Raw genomic sequence first — 22,193 nt, 5'->3', positions numbered from 1 at the left:
GCTACATGCTGTATCAGACCCATAGCATTGAGTTATCTTCTCACAGTGGAAGGACGGACAGAATCACCTGTGGATTGTTTCACATCTTAAGCAAGAGCGAAGCTTGATTTTATCCTTTCTATCAAAGATAAAAGCTTATTTTCTCTATATCGCTTAATTTATAGCTCTTGATTTGGAACTCTTATTTTCCCTTTGACTTTACTCATGTATAATCTGAAAAATGAAGAACTTCTACATAATGGCCTTTTTAATTGTAAATTAAATAAATGAAGTGTGATCTCTGACTTCTGCACAGTACTGTAAATGATTAATTATAATCTCCAGTAACAAAGAATATTCAAATCAGGATTATAAGTAATCAGAGACAGCAAATAGAAAACATCCTTTATTTAGTGTATTAACAAACTCATGTTCTATACACTTTATGGATATTAACTCGTCACAAATAATAAGTTTATAAAAATAAAAGCACATGTAACAGAACATAGAATTAGAACTGACGCATCATGTTTTTCAACAAAATTCATCCTCTATTCATATTTGTACAAATATCTGAAAAATAGTTCTACAAACAAAAACTTCTGCTGCCGACTCAGATAGTGGTACATGTAAGTGTTACAGGACTGATAGACAGAACAGTACAGTTGAGTAGTCTGGGCTCTTCCCCATAGGTGGGCCTGATAAAACTGACACTATCTGGCTTAACGCATGTTTACTGCCTCTGTTACGCACATAAGCCACAGAGAGTGATGCAATTAAAAAAAGACATGCTAAAAAGAAGTGAAAGCCATTTTCTACATGTTTACATTTGAACTACTCTTATTTATAAGGATCTGTGCTGCTCTTCTGAAAACTAAATGTCAGTTGCTACTGAAACACTATAAACCTGTACTGTAAGACTGCAGTTTAAAAACGAAAAAGGCAAGGTGTGGGCCCATTTTTTGAAAGGGTTCACTTCATTACTGAAAGTTCTAACTAATGCCCCGGGGGGAAAAAATGACCCCAGCAGCAGTTCAGAATTTCTCCAAAGTGTGATCGGGTCTATGCTATAGTAGAAGCAACAACTACAACGACAGTGTGAAGAGCCTGATTAGCTACATAATTTGGTGGTTTCATACTCCATTGAATTTGGCTGCTTGGCACTGAAGGCTTGCAAAGCAGACTGAATTCGGACCACATCGGTTGCGGAGAGTTTCAGGCGGTGGCGCAGTAAGCAAGAGAAGAGGTCCAGAGGCTGCTGGCCTGGTGGAGAAAGCCTGTTCACCCGGTCTCGGATCTCCAGCAGCTGCAGCAGGGCTGAGTCCTGTGAGCCCTGTGTGTAAGGGTAGTCGAGCTGCAGGATCAAATCCTGGATGGCCTCTGGATCAAAGTGCATACTGTAACCAAACACCTGCATGCTGTTGATTTTCATGTAACCCAGATTCCGCGAGGAGTCCAAGTACTCCAATGGCTCGAAATAGACAGTGCCATTCCCTTGGGCTGAGGCAGCTTTGACGCGGCTCCTCAAGTATATGTGCACTGTCTCGAAAAATGTCTTCCACTTGTTTCCCAGAGTTAATGTCCAGTTATAACAGTCAAGTGGGATATCTAACTTGGTCCTCTCCCAGTCAGGGTAATTGTTCTGGTCTATGGGCATGATCCAGCTCTCAGAGTGACTACCTCCAAATGGGTTGATGTATACGGACAGCACAGGCTCCAGGGTGCTGTTCTTAGTAAGGCAGATTTGGAGGGAGATACCCAGCAGCATGTGGACATGACTGGACTTAAACTTGTTGCTTTTCAGTGTCAGGAGCATCCTCTTCCTCCACGAGGGATCGAACCAGTTGTTGAGCCTCACATCGTTGCTAATAAACATGGCGTGAATGCTAATTCTTCCATCTCGCTTCTGGAGGAGATAACGCATCTCCATGTCTTGAAGGTCTGTCTCAAAACCAATGTAGTTGTCAGTTGAGTCAGGGATGATGTTCCTACAGGTCCCCTGGCTCAGCATGTAACCCGGATTGCAGCTAGCACACCGCGAGCGGTTCTCATAGGAGCATGAGGCACAAAGGGGCCCATCACCCACCATGCATGGAATGACACCCTGGCAGGATGGTGGTTCATACTGACAAGAGCAGGCCCGCGTCTCCTCCATATAGGTGCCTATCTGGTTGTTTTCACTGCAGTACATAATGGAGAGGATGTAGTTCAGCCAGTAGCTGAAAGGCCTGTGGGGAGAGAAAAATGTGAAAGTCTTATTTTTGTTTTTGTATGTAAGTCTTGCATATCTCACATATCATCTGTAAATGAATAGGATCTTAGTGTATCAGTAATGCCATTCAATTTCAGTGAAATAGACAGGACCTGAGTGTAGAGGTATAACAATACGCCATATTGTATATAATTATACATATTGCGTCATATCCCTGTATCAGTCGTGCACATGGCTGTAATGGCGTGTCCACTCATCACACGTCATCATACTATAGTTTCATAATATTGAATGTGCTAAAAAAACTGGAAGAATGTTAACATATGGCACATTTTTGCAGTATATTTATGACATTTGTGAATCATTATCTCCTAAATTTAAGCTATTATGAAATCAAACTACATAAGAATCATTGCAAAATATCAGCCAGTAAATAATATCCAAGTGTTTTACAGCATACAAACTATCCTCCTCAGCTGGCAAACATACCAACTGGAGTAAAACAGCACAACATGGTAATAGTGTTAATAACAGCTAGTCTTATTATTTTTTTTTTCTAAAACTGAACTGCATTCACTTGTGAAAAGGTTGTACATATCAATATGTAGTTATAGTGCCCTAATGGGAAAAGGGAATGCTTGCAGTTCTTCAGAAGACGTAACAGGAAAATCAGAAATGGGCATTGTGCTCATAGTGTGCTTAGTGCTGGCTAGTTCTGACTTCTTGTGTTGTGTGGATGTATTGATTGTTTTACCAAACAGAGTAAATACATTGCAGAAGTTAGGTAATTCAAAAATACAATTAAGTGTCCAATCTAAATGCCATTCCTCCTTTTTCCCCATGCACAAGTAGTTATAACTGAGTCACCATGAAGAACACAAATAATAATAAATACATTTTGTAGGTGTATATTTTGTTGAGCTGCAATGCAAATAAGCTCAAAACTTTTCATTATTTCTGTGAAGCAATGCCTCATAGATAAATAACCCATTACAGCTATCGCACAGCTTAAGCCATGTAAATCAGTTTTTCCTTTTCTAGAGTAAAAATCTATTTCCACATTTTCTTGTGCTGTCTATCATGCAGGCATTGAAGATATCTATTCTATGCCCTGGAACTTCTGCTCACTGAGAGGAAAAACAGTTTCTCTTGGCTTAAAACATAAGCGATGCCAACAGAATGTGTAAATATTCATGGAGCTAGGTTGCCTGAGAGACAGTCAGTGCGCAGGTGGGTGGCAATGGAGGAAATCTCCACTGCCTGTCAGCATATTTCACTGAGCGCAAGATGGAAATGCGCGCGAGAGTCAAACACGCTTCCATCCACTTGTGCGGAGTAAAACTGATTTCTTGGGAATTACCATATTCCCAGACTGTGCAGAAATGGAAATGCTTTATGATAAAAGATGAAAAAAAGAACAGCTTAAATCAGCCATATTGCTTTTCTTTCTGTAACAGTGGCAATGAAATGGAATTTGTCAGGGATCATAATTGTTTATATTTGCTATCTTTGTGCATCACATTGCTATTTTGTAGCATGAGTAGCATGGTTTTGAGGCAGGGGTTCACTTTAAAATTGCAGTGCAAGAAGGCATGGCTGGTCTAGGAAAAATGTCCTTGATATTGATATTTTTCCAGATTTTTCTGCTTCAACTTACAAAAAATAGAGATGAGAAATTAAGCGTAGAGGGAAAAGGATATAAAAAAGAAAGGGTGAATAAGCAGAGGGTAAATAAATGACTAATGATAGCCAAAGGAAATGTGAAAATGTAGATGTGAATCAATGCGAATGATGAAATGATAGACAGATAGCAGAAAACTAAGTCAAGCAGATGTAATCAAAAGAAATATTCCTTTGCTCTTCCCGGTGAATAGATCTGAGCTTTCTTTGCAACAACTTTTATCACATGCTCAAACGAGACTATGCTAAATTCACTGGTCCAATTATTGCAGAAAAACCTATACTTTGACCTATAGGTGGTCCAGTGAACTGATGCCTGCTCTTCCTGAAAAGGTGGACTGGAGGTTTAAGTGGACCCTAGTGTGGTCAACATAATGTGTCAAAGCTATATAACGTGATTTGTTCAACATTATTCCCAGTTTCATGTTTTGTAATGGAAGGGAAGGAGATGCAAGTGCTTGCACTGACAGTGCTGTGTGAGACGTGTATTATGTCAGCCTGCATAGGTAAAAATCTGCTCATATGAGATTGGCTCCTTTTTTTCATCCTGCAGGCATCCAGTAAGCCTACCACAAAGCCTATGGTTTCAGTGCTGGCAGCCTATTAATATTTCTTAATAAGAATCTCTCCCATTTTGACTGTATTCAGTGCGTATATGCACTTCAGATTATTTCAAATAAAGATCTAATTCTTTAGATGTTTGCACTCTATTCATATAATTCAATACATGATTGTAACTGTACTGAACTCCCACTGCACCACCCTTATATAACTTACAGATTGTGTGTGAGCTATTTTATGTGTATATAACTTTTTTCTACTGTATTTTATTTGACTTAATTTTTATGTTGCACCAAGGGAGGTTTCTTGTACATTTGGTACTTGTTGAATGTTGCCAAAACTGTGTATAAAAGGTGATGTATGGAACTGTGCAGTTAATCTGTGGTTCGAATTATAAGGCCTGGTGTGAAAACAAACTTGTGATGATGTCTCCCATAAAGGAGCCTAAAACCAGTCCTGAGTACGAACTCACGCACTTGAGCCAAGTGTTAAAGTGCCAAAAAAAAAAAGTTAAAATGTTGTGCAATGTAAAAATGTTTGATTATTGTCATTATGTTGCTACATGTGGTAAAATTCTAAAAAGCTAATGCCACACTTCTTTCCAAAACTGACAACAAGTATTTCAATAAACTGCTGACATCCTAATCCCAATAATCCATAACTAGTTCCTCATGCATGTCAACCTCATCTCACTCAAGTGGGTAACTTCTGTACCATCTATACTTGGGGTCCATTTACACTGGATAATTAGTTTACATCTATGCTTAGAACCAACTCTTATAGCCAACTATAAGTGAAATCATTTCATTAATAAAACATGTCAAACCAATAGAAAACCAATATCTTGCCACTTACATTTAGACGCTTTCTATAAATATATCTTCTCATCCAGTTACACCTGAAATGATTAGACAGCCTCTGCGGTTTGAGTGAGACTGGGATTTTAGCCAAGACATTTAGCCTTAACATGATTATTCTCCCCACAGTGACCTTGGATATGGACATATGGACTGAATAGTGTATTTAAAGAAATCACCTAGTTAATTAGTTTAGTGGGTTGGGCTTTCAAACCTTATAGCATGTCATAAGCTTTGAAACTAAAGAAAAACAAGAACAAATGTATGTTTCTAAATAGTAATTTTGCAAATGAAGACAAACTGGAACTAAAAACACACACACAAACTAAGAAAAACAAAACAAATAATACAATATTCACCAGTTCAGCTATTTCCTACTATTACTTGTATTGTTTTATTATTCCTTAACATGATTGTCTTCCCAAACTGACTAGATACTAGGGGTGGGAATCTCTTGGCACCTCACGGTTCTGTTCGATTACGATTCAGATGGCCGTGATGCGATTAGAAAACGATTATTGATGCATCTTGATGCATCTTTTTTTCTGTAAAGGATCTTTTTTTCTCACTGTGTGACAACTTGGTACTTTTAAAGCAAAGTGTTTGTAATGATCGACAATGAATTTACTTCCAATATCTTTTATTAATAAAACAAATGGAAGTGATGTGGCGAGTGAACTGGAAGACTCTCATCGCATGTTTGGAGCTCATTAGACGCTGCTGCCACTCATCTGAGATCAAATGCGCTGTTATGGTGAAATAAGATCCAGTGATAATGGATGCCCATGCAGCACGTTACAGCCATCCTGCCCGTTTTCTTTAGTGATTTTATAAGTCCGGATTTGGTCGTGCTGTTGAGTCAGGGGTCACTGTGTCCGTAAAATATCTGCGAGACGCAACGTGCGCAACGCAGCGCGAAAGCCCCATTTCTCAACAAGACTGCAGGTCACTTAGCAACACAGTCTCTCCCAGTTAGTAGCTACAAAAAGGCAGAGAGAGATTTAGCTATGATGAACATTTGGAGACGAATCGCAGCGCAGTTTCCTGTAATGTTAAATCTGCAAAGAGAGACTGTCAAACACTAAGAAGTTGTGAAGCAGAAGTCCCCTCTCTTTCGAATTTTCCCGTTCCACCTTTTTTTTCTTCCAAATTTTCCATTCGGCTCCTCGGTCAGAATTTAAGGTGGAACAGAAAACTCTGAACAAGAAGCTGAAGAATGAGAAGCGACTTCAGCCTTTCGTTCAGCCAGTTATGTTTTTATTACGAGCTGCCAGAGACTGTCCAGGCGCTGCACTTACCCACTTCCAAGTTCCACCCTTTGCGTTCCGTCAACATACGGTAAAAATAAAAATTTTGACATTTGTGAATCAATACAGAATCGTTCATCCCTCCATCCCAGCATTTTGCCAAGCATGGCTCATCAGACATACATAGGGAGCGCAGGCATTTGTTTCTTACCTCTCTCTGGGCACAGATGTTTTGGGCTGAGTTCGGCATCTTTTACTGAGGGAGAAGAGCTTGCTGACTATCCGCTGTGCTTTGCTGAGGAGCTGTCGGGTGCTAGTTTCCAGCAGTTGAAAGCGCTGGTGAACACCAGGGTCCATTTTCCAAAAGTACTGCACAGCAGATGTGTTCAGAGCATAGAATGTTGGTAATCTCCTCACAAAATTCTGGAACTCCTCTAGAAACCAGACAAGTATGGAGAATGAGTGAACTGAGTGATATTGCCACATGTAAGAAAACAGAATCAATCTTGTTTGATAAAATGAGTCAACATTAAAATTGGCGGTGAGTGGGAGCAGGTGAAACCTTATTTTCATTCCTTTGATGAAAATGGAAAGTACTCCTGTGGGATTGAACACTGATAGGAAAGGACGGCCAGGTACTTTTGAGGAATTGCTGAACACTCCACCATCTCTTTGAAGAAGACGTTGATTTTAAAACAGCACACATAGTGCAGTCCCCAGTGGCAACAAAGTCACTTTAATAGGACAATGCACTGTATCTGATATCACATCTCCTACGCAAATAATTTTCCTGTTGGCAGGAAAAATCAATAGCTGAATCTCGCTGAATACCTGGATCAGTGCTACATAATAGCTAAGGGAATATTACTTCATTATCTGTAATTGACACTACAGATCATCTAACATATAAAAAATAAAGGAACATGATGCATTTTGATTATAGCCATCAAAAAAGGAAGCCTCAACAGAGCACAAAAAACAAAAAGGCTTCTAAATCATCTTCTTTTACTGACTGATTGCTGTTTTTTCTATTGGCTTTGCATCCATTAGGCAGAAGTTGCCCCAGCCTGCTGTCTCTGCAGGGGGTGGAGCTCCAGTGTGGGCTGTGATATGTTCTGAATAAACCTGCCTAGCTCTGGCAACCGGCCCATTTCTGGGACAACGACGCATGCCAAGTCTAAAATGCTGCTTTACCACACTGACAATGAAAGTTGTACCCTGGAAGCACTTCCCACCATTTTCTTGTCAGACAACAGCTTGCAACAAGGTGACCATTCCTATCACAAGTCAACCCACTGTGTGACGGGTATATTCACAGATCTGCACACCATCATTAATCATTAGCTAGGTGTTAGTGCATTATCCTGGTATCAAACTCAACTAGTTTCGGATTACCTCTGTTGTTTTATTTGAAGCGTTTATTTTAAACAAGAATGGTCAGAGAACATCGTTCATTCTTGTAGCAATTTTGTAACACAGCATGCTAGTAGGCATGAAATTGTTGTTAAATAAGTTATTAATGGTTTTTTGTGTAGAAATGTGTACAGTGTTTAGGTAATGATTATTATTTTTGTTGGGCCTTACAATGCATAAAAATGAGTTTGTAGTACTGCAGCAAGTAATTATTAGCATTTCATTGCATTTATTTTGCACAATAGTGAATCATACTTTTATAATTTGCTGTTTGATTGAAGGAGAGGTTAGTTAGACTTCTGTTTACATAGGGGAAAAAGTCTTTTGTATAACTTAGAGTTGTATAGTTCAGTTTATTAGCCAGCTGGTAAACTCATGACTTCACCTAATATGATCTCTTCCTCACACTATCGATAAAAGGCTTGAGTAACATACCTGATTCCTCAAACTCCTGGTTGGCTTGGGTCCAAGACTCTCTAATGAGCCTCAGGCTGTCCTGCATGGCCTCCAGGTTCTTACTTGGGCAGTTACACTGAGGATAATCCACACTGCACTGACACCAGCAGTCGTTGTTCTTGCACTTAAATTCACCCTCAGAGTGGCAGCCGATGTAGCTGAGAGCTGCCTGGACAAATCGACTTCTCAGGTATCCTGGCAGAATGGCTTGAAGCCCTGAGGGAAGGACATAAGCCCCTTCGTTATCAGAAGAAATGAATCCATGCATTCAACATACAGCTGCTAAAGAGGGAAAATGAACTCAACCTAAATAATACGTTAAATTCTAGGATTTTCAGGTCTCAGAAAGAAATGTTTTCACTATTTCCTCAACAAAATAATAAAGTATGCTTACAAAATGCCATCTTTTCTTTTATGCATCAAAAATGGGCGAGATTAGAAGAAGAGTGACAGTTTCATCAAAAAGTCTGGGGTATGATTCAATTATGAATGTGCTACCTTGTAAATGAATCTTGTTTTCAGGACTCTGAACCAGAACTGAACTGACAGAATCGAGGTTGTCATAGTTACTGCATCCTAGAGGGCCTGTCCTTGTTTCGGTCACCTAAAGGGAAAAGAGAAGAGTCATTGCAGCGTCCTACACACGGATGATGCTGTAGTGATTAAACATTTATCAATCAGGACATTACTGGCAAAGGACCATCATAAAAAATAATATTAACGGATTTATCCACTGTTATCCATATACCAAGTGCACAAACATTCATAACAAGTCTGAAGAGAAATGAAAAGATAAAGTATTTTTTAACGTGATTTACTATGATAGCATGCTGCCTGCCATCCTGGATTCTTATTTTGATTACCAAGGCTTTATTTAGAAATTTTCAAAAATGATTGTTCTCACCAGGAGGCTTATGCTGGAGGTTAATGGGGAAGAGCTGCAAAGAAACTTTAAAAGTTGCTAAACTTTTTTTTTTGCTTCTGTCCATTTCTAAAATTACTTGCATTCTTTCCAAATCAGTGTAATAGATAATTAGTAAATGAATTTCCAATAGCATGCTATTATGGCAATAAGTCACTCAATAAACATATTTCAATTAAAATGGTCAAATTTCTTATTAAAGCAAAATTATTTCTACGGTGGTAGAAGCCACAGAAATGTTAATGATGGTCATGAAAAGAAAGTCCCACAACACACAGTGCATCCCACAGGTCTGTTCAGTTAGAGTGCCAATGCTAATCCCTGTCTACTGTTTAAAACAGCTACATAGGACACACAAGCATCTGAACTGGACCTTAGAGCAATGAAAGATGGTTGTCTGGTCCGATGAGTCCCCTTTTCTTTTACATCACATAGACAGCTGGGGATGTGTATCCTGTTTACCTGGGGACATGATGGCACTAGAATGCACTATTAGAAGAAGACAAGCTGGTGGAGGGAATGTAAATGTCAATGTGCCACCTGTCTAAACATTGTTCCGGACCAGGTACACCCCTTTATGGCAAAAGTATTCCCCCATGGCAGTGGTCTCTCTCAGCAAGATAATATGCCCTGCCACACCTCTCACATTGTTCAGGAACAGTTTGTGGAACATTACAAGGTGTTGCTGAGCCCTCTGATGTCCCTAGATCTCAGTCTGATTGAGCGTCTGTGCTGAAACAAGTCAGATCCACGTCGGTTCCACCTTGCACCTTATAGGACTTTGAGTCGACTGGGTCTTTGTGCCAGATACCACAGAGCACCTTCAAAGGTCTTGTATAGTCCATGCCTTGGTGGGTCAGAGCTGTTTTGGCAGGACATGGAGGACCAACAGTGGATAAATAATTAGATATGAATACAGATTAATTAAAATGTGTGCCTAAATACTGTTAATGCTGTAGTATGCAGTTTATTTAATAATAAAAAAAATCTCCATTTATTTGTCCAAAAAATCTCACATCCAACAAACCTCTTCACAGCATATCTTGATTGAACATAAAGGTAAGAAAGAGAGCATGACACTGTTATGGGCAGACAGCTATTCCTCTGACAGTAGAAGTCTGACAGTAAACCATCTTCATGTTACTTCTGAAAACTATTCATATGCCAGGCAAATAACTGACACGTTTGTAACACTTGTGCTCATTTGTATTGTGCTCATTAGAGTATGGTCATGTGCATATGATTTGTTGTGGTCATTGCCACTAGCCTGGCTTGCTGTCTCCTGAGAATGAAAATTTGTAATATCATTTCCATTTTAATTATGGAATATGTGTGCTATTGTCACTATTATAAAGTGAAGTAAACACTATCCAGAAGGTGAGGCCTTGCTGACAAAATCAGATTGACACCAGGTCTTTGTACACCATTTCAGAACAGCACTCTGAGGAAACAATCATAGCTCAATCATCCTTGACAAAAGCTTGATTTAAAGCTACTGTATGTCAAGGCTATACTGACACATAAGAAGACAAAGTAGCTGCCTGCAGGCAAATATATCTCCTTTGCTGTCACTTACAAATTATTCTCTGTACTATAGAGGAATCTTTTAATATTTTTCCCAGTGGGCAAATAAAAGTAACCACGTTGCTGTCAGAGATTAAATGTGAGTCCTATTTTGGCAAAGGCAAAAAGGGCAGCTTTCTTTAGTCAAAAGTTGCCCATTTTTGACATCCACTTTAAGGTCATGAAGATAAGACCTAATGCATAAGAGAGTCCGGAAAATACACCTTTAAAGTATGTACTGAGCTGTAAGTACCGTTATTCATGAAGCGAACCACATGAAGGACTGAAACAACAAAACAGGAAACCTTACTAATGTGTTACACAAGCAGCAGATACCCATTATGGAGAAGCGCTTTGTTTAATTTCCATGCAATGAGTGGAAATAACCTTCACGTGTGGAGAAGTAGGGAATCATGAGAAAAAAATCATGAGTTCAGCAAGCCTGGTGCTGGTATTTCCATCCCTTTTATTGATGCATCCACACAATTAATTAAATTCCAAGGAGACTCTACAGGGATCAGCAGATTCATTTTTAAGAGACAGATGTCCAACTTAAAGGGAAAATTGACCAAATGCAAATATAAAGATGAGTTTTCTATGCATACCAATGAGCACATCTGCAGAGACCCCATGCAGTGGAGACCTACAGAGGCCTTCAGCTTTGGGGAACAAAGAAAGAAATCAAACCATTTAACTTTGCTTAGCAGAATTCTGCATAGCTAGACTCTTAACCATGGGTCAATCTGAGAAGAGATGAGGAAGGAAAGGCAAGATGCTTGCCTTTTGCAAGTTTGCCTAGTTTGCAATATAACTAAATATTGCAATATAACTTGCAATAAAAATATAACAAATATTAAACTGACTGATCAAACAACTAAGATAGATAGATAGATACTTTATTGATCCCGAAGGAAATTTAGCAATGGACTCCATCTCCCAGATCATGTGACTCATGACCCTTCACCGTGCACCAATCACCATTCAGCTTCCCCGGAATACTTACCTGTTTCACCTGTTCTTGTGCTTTGTTTGCTAAGATAGTTTAGTATAAAGCCCGAGCTTTTAGTTCAGTTCTTTGCGAGGTATTGCATATTTCGAGAGCTACTGAGCGTTCACTTTGGATATTGATTTGTTGGATTCTGACTACCTTCTGTGTTTTGGACTTGGTATGTTTGTCTGTTTGTGTTTTCTGCCCCTTTTGACCCATGCCAGCTTTTTGACGATTGTGGATCATGATTTTACAAGTAAAGCCCTTTTCTCTTTTTCCATCCGTGAGCGTCTGAATCATTCTGGTACGTTACACTCGAACCAAACCTAAAACTGGCACATAAATTCAGCAGTTCAAACAAACATAAAAAACCTGCTAAGCCTGCCTATGTGGCACTAATGTTATTATAACATATTTACTCTCTGAAATGGACGGGCTACTCAGTTGGGAAGCAGTGGCAATCCTGCATTTTCGTTATTTGTTTGGCATCTTTTTTAGTGGAAAGAAAGTTTACCTTACATACAAATTTGAAAGCCATTTAACTTCCCATTTCCAACAAGCTTGTCTCTCACTGATACGTCAGATTTCACATAAGAATATGTGGATGAAAACTTGCCTATTGACTTTCTCCTTTAATTTACCAATTGATTTTTACCAATACAAACTACAGTATAGCATGATGGACAAGCCAACTTAGACAACTAACTTCATTAGACTGGGGTGTACATCACCTAGCTAGTTAGCTTTCTCACCAACTTTCACATATCCAAAACCAAACTATGCTGAAAAGTGCTGAGCCTGACTTATAAAAGTGTTATTAACCTATTTATTATCACCCTTACATGCTATTTTTCTTCTGGCAATTATCACAGATGATTATGTGAAAGAGATAATCTAGTGTTAATTTTTGTATATTTTAATTACTTCATTATCAGCGGTGATTAATCTGTGCTGATTACGTTTGAATGTCTGACAGCTGTCTTTTATTAGATCAGTAATTGAGTCTGTAGGTTGATTCCTTGGAAACATGTTTATACAATACGCTAAAAAATATAAATTGACCACTGTGTTATATAACATTCAGTGACTGAAAGTTGCAGTGCTACAAATTTCTTCAGTCTTTTAATAGGTAATGTAATGGGAGGTCAGTAAGAAAGTGTATTTCTCATGACCACATCTGTTCACAAACCAAGACAAAATATGCACAAATTGACATTTCACAAATGAAGAAAACATAAAATATTGAAAAAAAAATAAAGCGGAATCAAATAAGCATAAGGAATGAAAAGGGCTACATAATAATAATAACAGATAAGTACCATGTGGCATGTTTGGAGATGGCATGTTAGGAAAGGGCTGTATAATAACAGATAAGTACTAGGTAGCATGTTTGCAGATGGCACAATGTCACTAGAATTTGCGTTTGAGTTAAATACAATCTAAGACAATCATTTCTAACATTCAGTACTGGGAATTGCCGTTATGTCTTATAAATGATGTTTAGTTTTACAGGGATGGGTAATGAACAATGTGGCGGTGCAAAATTATCTTCAGATGTAATTAGGATTGGAAAAACTAAAATAATTTCTTTGAATGTTTACCACATAATTATGCAATTCAGAAACAATAATAGATGCATTTGTTCAAAGAAACAGTTCCTAAATCGGCCTACATTTATGCATAATAACATGAATCAGTCTTACAGTTTGCAAGGTCAAATATATGCATTAATATGGAACGCATATTAAAAAGAGTAAGTGTTTACAAATCCCTGCCATTGCTGGGATAAAGTCTGAATAAAGTCTTTGTGCATATCTTTGCTCACATGGACAGACAGAAGCTCTGCTCTGGTAGTAGCTGGTTAACAAAGCATTTTGTAGCAGATAGCTGGTTTATCTTTGCATGTCATGAGCTTGGTTCATCCCACATCATGAATTAATTAAGCATTACTGCATGAAGATCACAGATGTGGCTCTGTGTCATGAGGGGCTGCGGTGGTTTACACTCAAAATTAATGAGTCAAAACGGAATAAAATTATTCAGATATATAAGCAATTTGTATTGTATTCATACTGCTCACTCATGATGTGCCTGTGACAGACTGTTTCTTTATGGAGAAAGCTTGAGGTTATGCTTCCTTAGGCAGAGGCTGTTTGGAAGATACGCATCCATCTGTTCCCTTACACAGAGTGCTATAGTGTTCTCTCTGTGCTGGAAACGGTGGTCAGTATGAGAAAAGCATCTCAATTTAGAGATTAGAAGCATCTCAGGGGCCCAGACTGCATTGCCTGTGAGTTCTGAAAACCAATTTTATGCCAGGTTCTCTGTGTGTAGAGAGACATATCTCATAGCCAGTAAGCAAAACTGGTATTCTAGTGTGTATTTCAACTTAAATAAAAAGGGCAAAGGGGGTATTTTATGGGCTCTTAAAACTGGTTATAATGTAGAGTCTTCTTTGTTAACATTTAACAGAGAAGCACTCAGAAGGCCCCATAAAGTTCAGGCCAGGCCTTCTATCAACCCAGTAGAACTGAGCTGCGATCCATTCTGAGAGTTTGGCGATGGCCCTTTAAACTCACTTAAATCTGCCACCAGAGGAGTTACACTGCGTGCATATCCACACTGGCCAGAGTGAAATGTATCAGTGTGTAGAATGGGCACTTTCTGAGTGCTACTGGGTTTCTATCACTATATAAAAGATGCATGAGGTTTATTTTATTCATCAGTCTACTGTTTTTTTTTCTCATTCAGAGCACAATGCAGATCAGTAAGCGCTTACTATTGTTGTTTTAATCAGATTAACAATAAAATGTGACTGATGCATGACTTATCCCTATTCATGTGAGTTCAAGGTAGTCTGTGATACAAACCTGATTAAAAAACATTTTTTCCAACATTGTTAGATAACAGTTCTTACATTTGAAATGAATGCAACAACAACACTGAGGAATCACTTGGTAGACAAGTACATGATGCCACACTTTTCATCAGGATAATATATTAGTACTTGTGATGGGGGCATCATTTAATACAGAAGGTTTGTGTGTAGAGAAGCTTTTGTGAACACTTATGTTCACATTCTAGTTCCAAAGTATCAAAAACACTATCTGTTCCCTAAATGAACCAATTTCTGCCACGTTTATATGCACAACACCTGCAAATCAAGGGAAACCAAACACGTTTTTGTCACTTCTATTTAGTTAAGATCCACAAAAGCAGTCAAAAATAATGTGTTGTCAGGTATTTAAATAATAATGGTTTGTAAGAGACCTAATCAAGCTTTTATTGAAGTTAGCGGTCTCATTAATGCTTAATATGGATGATTACTTGTTTTATTATTGCCTTTTTCTGCTACATCCCAAAGAATAGAACACATTCAGGCACATTCATTGGCTTTTTTCAACAGACATATCCACATTTGCATCATGCTTGTGTTTGTGCACACTGCGACAGTCTTTGAGAATCTCAGCAGCTGCTTTTATTAAAGGACCTTTTCCGGGTAGCTTACCCCCCTTCTGTCTGCATGTGCTATGGATAAGCTTGTCGTTGAAGGGAAGGGAGAATGGGATTATATTCTCCATAGAAAATGGAACCTTACTGAAAGCAGCAGGAAACCTCACAGAGCAGGAAGTTGTGGTTAATATTTTTAGCTTCAGCTGAGCCCTTTAAATGAAATGGTGATACGCTCTTTACGCGGGACCTCATCTGCTAGCATTAGTTGGAAAATTCCTTTTGATTTTTTTCCTTCCATATCTGGGCTGGATTCAGAGTTGGGTTCAATGCAGTCAGAGAGAGGAAAAAAGGTTAGCATATCAGCTGCTGGCTGATTTCCTACAGTTTTAATGTGAGATGTTTGACCAGTGACCCCAGTGCAGCTAAAATGATCTATCAGTGTTCCCTCTAATGCCTGAAAGAAAGCGCAATTCCATATATTCTTAATATAATAATTCCATTCCATATTTTCATTCATTCTATAAGAAAGCAGCTTGACGTAATTTTTCCATTTGCCAAACATGCTTTCTAAAACATAAAATAAGTGTAGGGATAAGAATTGGGCTAATCATGAAATCTAAAAGTTGCAGCACAAGACGACCAACACACAAGAAATTTACACCTGACTTGTACAGTCAGTAAATACCATTAAAGCATGTGACTAAAGAAATACGGATTTCCTAGGTTCCTTGTTTATTAACTCAGATTTTATGGTACCTTAAACTTCATAAAAGCAGGATTACCTTCCATATCCCAGTCACAAAATTACGTGACTAGTAATCCAATTCTAGCCTCTCATGCTTATTCTGAAACTGTCGCACTGCATCCAGCACTCAGGGTAACAGGCTGAGGCTGCACTACATTCCTTTTATGAAGCAAAGTAGTTCTCAGAGCTCCAGTTTTATTTTATGCAAATACGTGTGTACTATGCTGAACAAGGCTATTAACATTCAGATTTTGGCTTTTCCCAAAAATTTGAATGTTTTACTTGAATTAAGGCTGTTTTCAAGTTTAGCATTTGGGGCCCACATGAACAGATCAACTTGGTAGATGAGCTCCAACTGCAGAAAGCCTATTCACGTATGGTTGTGGATGTGTGTACAGTAGGGATGTCCAGAGATGATCCAGGCATATTTGAATGGATTGTGTATCAGCTATATTAAGCCTGATCCATCTCCAATCCTTTCTTGCGTTCTATTTATGCTATTGTCATAGGGGTGCCATAAATGGACATACTCCACAACCAGCAGCAGTGAGGCACATTTTCAGAAGTTATGTTTGCAGTAGGAAATTATTTTATAGTGGAATATACACCGATCAGGCATAACATTATGACCACTTCCTTGTTTTTACGGTCATTGTCCATTTTCATCAGCTCCACTTACATGGTGGTGGTGTGTTAACAGCAGGGCTAAGGGGGGGCTAATAAAGTAAGCAGAGAAATAGATAGTGTAAAAACAAGGAAGTGGTCATAATGTTATGCCTGATCAGTGTAGAATATACACACACACACACACACACACACACACACACACACACACACACACACACACACACACACACAACTGTACGGAAGTTTTAAGCATCTAAGCAAATTTTTAAACAATTTACCTCAGGAGTGAGTTTATCACAATATACATTAGAATAAAGTCATATTCATAATTCAGATAAACATAAAAACAATAAAAAGTAACAAGAATTTCTTGGGCCCATATTTTTCCTTCACACCTTCACAGCCACCACAGAGACTTTGTCATGACTGGCCCCTCCCAGTCCTGCCCATGTGCTCTTGATGTGTTTACATCCCAGGCCTGTCCATGTGCTTTGTTTTGGTTTTCAGTCCTGCTCTCTTGTTTCATGACTCCACCCCTGATTGTCTCCACCTGGGTTTCCACCTGTCCCTCGTTTACCCTCATGTATTTAAGCCCTGTGTTTTCCCCTGTCTGGTTGCATAATTTATTTTCTATACATTTTGTTTATTCAAATGTTAACACTTTTCTCAGCAAATAAACACATACTACACAAATAGATTTTGAAAATGTGTCTTGGGTGCCTAAGACTTTCACACAGTATTGTGTTGGTGTATATGTACGCAATGGCAGTGACGTTTGAGCCTTTCCAAAAAACACATGCACATAAAATGTGCGTGAGTGGCTATTACACATCAAGTCTATTTTTTGCCCCTTACCACCACGAGAAGCATGTACGAAATACCCTCATACCACTATTTTCACTTGCGAGTAGTGACTGGTTAAAAATGAATGTATTGTATAAATATCCTGCTTTACTGACCACACCTCTTTTGGTTTAACACAAGTATTACCAGACTACTGAGCACATTGTAGAACAATTAAAATGCAATGCTGACATACTGACAACTTCAAAATGTTTCTAGCTATAGCTTCCTAACCTATATGAATTTGGGTGTTTAAATAACAGAATTGCATTAAGAATGCTTTAGTTGGTGTTTGTTTCCTAGCACTTATCACACCAGCATGCTCATAAAATACTTGAAGAAATCAGGAAAGATGACATATCACACATTAAAGTGCACTTTGCCACTGACCACTCAGTCATTTTAACACTTGCTACTCAAAGTAATGTGTGAGAACACACTCCTCCCAAATGTAAATTAAAATTAAAGGCCACGATTGATGTCAGCTGGCACTTGTGAATTTCCTGTTCACTGTCTTGGCTCACAGTTGAAGTTAAAAATCCATTTATTACCAGTGGTACAGAAAACACTCTTCATCAGTCTCTTGCTCATTAGAGACTGACACCATGGTTATATTCAAAATTGCTGACAAATGGGCAGGGCTCTGAGAGAAAAACTGAAATGGAAGCGATCATTACTCACACTGATGCATAATTCTGCCAACATTTTCACACATTTATTTGATATGTGTCCTTTTATTTTCCTCTTCAAAAGACAACATCTGTTCTACATGGGCAGACCGCCCTTTATGTTGTCTTATGATTTTTAACAGGGAAAGTCACCATTCTTTCAAGAGCAGCTTTGTACATCGTCATTTGACTGAGGTGAAAATCCATGCTGGATTAAGGCTGCGGATGCTGGGAATATTTCCCATCCGTTTCTTGAAGTGACAGAGAAATAAAGGCAAAACGACTCCTGTATATTCATTTCAACCATAATAGATTTTAGGCTACGTTCCCACAGCAGGTAAAAGACTTTCTCACCAACTCCTATTTTTCTGTTGAGCTGTTCTCTCCTGGAGCTTTCAATGTCATCTTTACCAGCATCACAGGAGCTATAAAGAAAAAAATAACTGTAAAAAAGGCATGGTATTTAGCCACAGCCACTTCTTGGGTCCTGATTCGACTTTTACAAATATCAGATTTGGGCCACTTTTACGTGCTGTGTGAACGTAGCTTTTGGCAAAAGACACAGTGCTGTCAAAATGACAGTGTGTCTTGTTTCCTACTCCTGCAAATTTAGAGCACTGAGATGTGAGAAAAAAATCACTGCATCTGTTTCTTAAAAAGAAATAAATGGCGTTAGCCAGAACACTATTTTAACTCAATACAGCAACAACGTGTTAGGACATTATACACCTTACAAATTTCATGCATATTATATTGTTCCCCAAATACAGTCTGTCTGTTAAGGTTGTACACTGAAGACCACAGTATAGATAGATGGCAGTAAAAGCACACAACAGTAAAATTAATATAACTGGGCATGACAAAGTGTTTTAGTTCAAAATGATATTGCACTTGTAAAATCTCTGCAAATTAATAATGACTTAGTTTCTGAGTTTAAGAAACTAAGATCAGTCATATTTCACAGTTCAGTTGGCAAGTCACTATCAAGTATAGCACTGTGCAAAGCATTTTTTTGGTTAAAATTGAAAGAAGCATTACTGAGTGACAAGAAAAAAAATATGCTGCAAGTCTCCTTGTAAACTCCTGAGTATTTCTGGACTGCATCATCTTTCATATTATGTCACATGCACAGGTTTAAAAAGTTCCATTAAAAAGAGGTCCAGGTCAACGTTTAAGTCTCAGATGCAAAGTCAATATTATAGAGATAAGGATACGATGACAATAGTAAATTCATTTGTGTCCTCCTAAGATGTTCTCTTTGAATACTCTTTCAATGTGCTCACAATCATCAGATTCATTCGATCAGAGAAGGGATCCAAAACACAACCGACATTATAAAATGTTCTTCAATGTGTGTGCAATTACACATTTCCACCAGAAAGGTATCCAAGGTCCTGAATCCTCAACAAACTACTGAAGAATACAATTCAAATCTAAATCTAACATTATATTGGCTGTTATAATCAGATAATCAGTTAAAATAGGTTTTAGTGTCAGCCACAAAAAATTTATATCAAGTGAGCTCTAATATTTACATGCATCTGTCAGTATTTTGTTTCTATTATGCATGAATTAGAATTTTGAAGTTTTCAGAAAGATTATACAGGTCATTGAATGTATTATACACACTAAAACAAGTTCATAAAAGCTAGCCTCAAACACAGACACAATTTAATAAATAAACAAACAAATAAATAATAAATAAAAACCTGTCATGCTTCAACTCCTCCCATCCTCCACTTGCCCTCCAAAAGATGCAGCCAGCTGCATCCCCCAAACAATAGAGACAGCCTAGCTTAACTCTGGCTCAATCCTAAATATAACCACTGAAATCTGGGGTCAGGTCCCTGGGTCTGTGCGCATCTAGGCCAGAGGGTTACCTTGATGGCAGTGGAGGCGATCTGGAGGTGGTGCAGCTTGCGCAGTGTGCTCTCTCGGTCTATGAAGTAGGAGGCAGCCAGCTGGTGGAGTGCCTCCAGAGTCACAGCCGTGCTGTTCGCGTCGGTCAGGTCTGCTGTCCGGCTCAGCCTCCTCTTGTCTACAAATATAGTTAAAGCCTCCTCACCTGCAAGAGTCCAGAGTACAACAGAGCACAGTGAGGAGGAGGTGGAGCAAAGGTAAAACAGGGGATGTAGGCAGGATAGGATCAGAGAGAGATTTATGACATGACAAAAAACAGAAAATTAATTAATTAAGTTAACCTGCCAGGTACATTCAGGTACACAAGAGGCTTATGTAGTTCATTTTCAAAGACTGAAAATGCTATTATACAATTATCAATATTAAATTACAACATACACTGATCGAATTACTGGTGTCTAAACTTTACAATAATTTTATATCTAATTCATTTGCAATTCATTCAAGCAGTCAAGCATTTACATCTGTTCTACAGTGGTATCTAAATCAATAGTTAAAGGAATATTATATAAAAAAAAGAAAATATGGAACTATTTACAGTTTGAAGGAATTTTGTCACCATTCTCTATAGCTGGAAAGAGCTCACAGTGAATCAGCATGTTGGTGGTTTGGGACAGGAAAGTGATAGACAGTACCCCAGGCTACATGTCAGTATTAAAGTCTTGGCTGTGAAACAAACTCTTTAAGTTGTAATACAATGATGATATTTGGCAGCTCTTGAGTTTTATGTTTTTCCAGAAACCTTTTCAGAGATCTTGTATTTGTTTAACATTGCTGGCACCATCTTGCCGTTCTGTTACATCTCTTCAAGTGTGCTTTACAGACATGACCTCAAAACTAACATTTAGCCTGGCTTATCTAGGTCCTAAAATGACCTATGATTAAAATGAACAAAATTGAGTTAATTGGAAATTGTCTTCCATATATACAGGGCCTGGTAGATTCTTCAATATATATATTGACATTCACAAAACAAGGAAAAACATATTCTGTTTAAACATCATCTTCTATTTCCAAGAAGAAATAAAATCTTCAGTAGCACTGAGCCTTGGGCTGTCTTACAATAAGGCGTTGATAACATTATGTGATGAAAACTGACACCATCATCTATGATTCCAGTTGTGTTGTAGAACAGAATTACTTTAGCGCTTTTATTGTCCCAATAGAATTTGTCTCTTTATATACCCTAACTATCTTCCCCAAAGACACATACACGCATAGTAGAGAAGATGTCGGGGCCAGCCATTTGTGTGACACATCAAGAGCAGTAAGGGGTGCTGAAGTCCTTGCTTAAGGGCTCAACACTGGTAAATATGCATTTTAATACAAGACACAGCTGGTAGAATTTTTGCTCCAGCTTTCTTTGGTTGCACTTTTTTAAAAACTCAAATGCGAAGCCTAAAACTCTTGATCCAAAGTGCACATAGATCTTTTTTTAAACCATGCAGACTTGCGCTGTGTTCTTTAGTCATAGAATCATACTGAGCAGTACTACAGTGTTTTCAAGACTTCAATTTGGTTGATACAGTTTGATTCAGGGATGGGAGAGAGAAAGCACTTAACAATAAATGAAGGGGAGAGGAAGAAGAAAAAGCTAAACATAAGATATTCTTCTTCCCTACTGATTACTGGACTTTATTTACATGAATAGTTTTGTTGTTACATGTAACTAGCAAGAATTTGCTTTGTCCTTGTCAGAAAGAACTTGTAGTTACACTAATGAGGCATCAAATATTTACTTCATAGTTGAGTATTGAGAAATATTTTAAGTGGAGGTTCTATGAGGACGATGAGAGGCTTGCATTTCAGGTATTCTGATGTGTTTGAATTCACAGTGTCAGAGAAAAGCTTTATATTTGCTCTCATTTTCATGCACTTCAGTCATCAAGTTAGCGTAAACCTTACTGAAGTACAGTCATGTACTACATTCATTATGTATTAAGATTTTTGTATTTTGATCATTAAAGGAAAAGTTATTGGGGTAAAAGATGTTTTTTGAGTCTAGCTTGCTTCTGTTTTTTCATCATGTGTTTAATCCCTTTAACCAGTGATTGTGGTT

At 38.2% G+C, this 22,193-nt stretch overlaps 1 protein-coding gene across 2 annotated transcripts in view; it reads right to left on the bottom strand.

Moving 5' to 3' along the window:
* Positions 1-372: 372 nt before the first annotated feature.
* brinp3a.1 (bone morphogenetic protein/retinoic acid inducible neural-specific 3a, tandem duplicate 1) overlaps positions 373-22,193 on the bottom strand; it is a 37,251-nt gene continuing 15,430 nt past the window's right edge. For both annotated transcript variants that reach the window (XM_017721081.2, XM_017721089.2), the window contains exons 4-8: positions 20,095-20,279; positions 8,904-9,009; positions 8,385-8,621; positions 6,748-6,970; positions 373-2,207 (exon numbers count right to left, since the gene is read on the bottom strand). In XM_017721081.2, the coding sequence (XP_017576570.1) occupies positions 1,091-2,207; positions 6,748-6,970; positions 8,385-8,621; positions 8,904-9,009; positions 20,095-20,279 (1,868 nt within the window). In that variant the 3' untranslated portion in view covers positions 373-1,090. The remainder of the gene's footprint in view (positions 2,208-6,747; positions 6,971-8,384; positions 8,622-8,903; positions 9,010-20,094; positions 20,280-22,193) is intronic.

The sequence above is a fragment of the Pygocentrus nattereri genome, chromosome 26, assembly GCF_015220715.1.
Source record: "Pygocentrus nattereri isolate fPygNat1 chromosome 26, fPygNat1.pri, whole genome shotgun sequence".
Lineage (NCBI taxonomy): Eukaryota > Metazoa > Chordata > Actinopteri > Characiformes > Serrasalmidae > Pygocentrus > Pygocentrus nattereri.
This window is presented reverse-complemented; position numbering and strand designations above follow the sequence as displayed.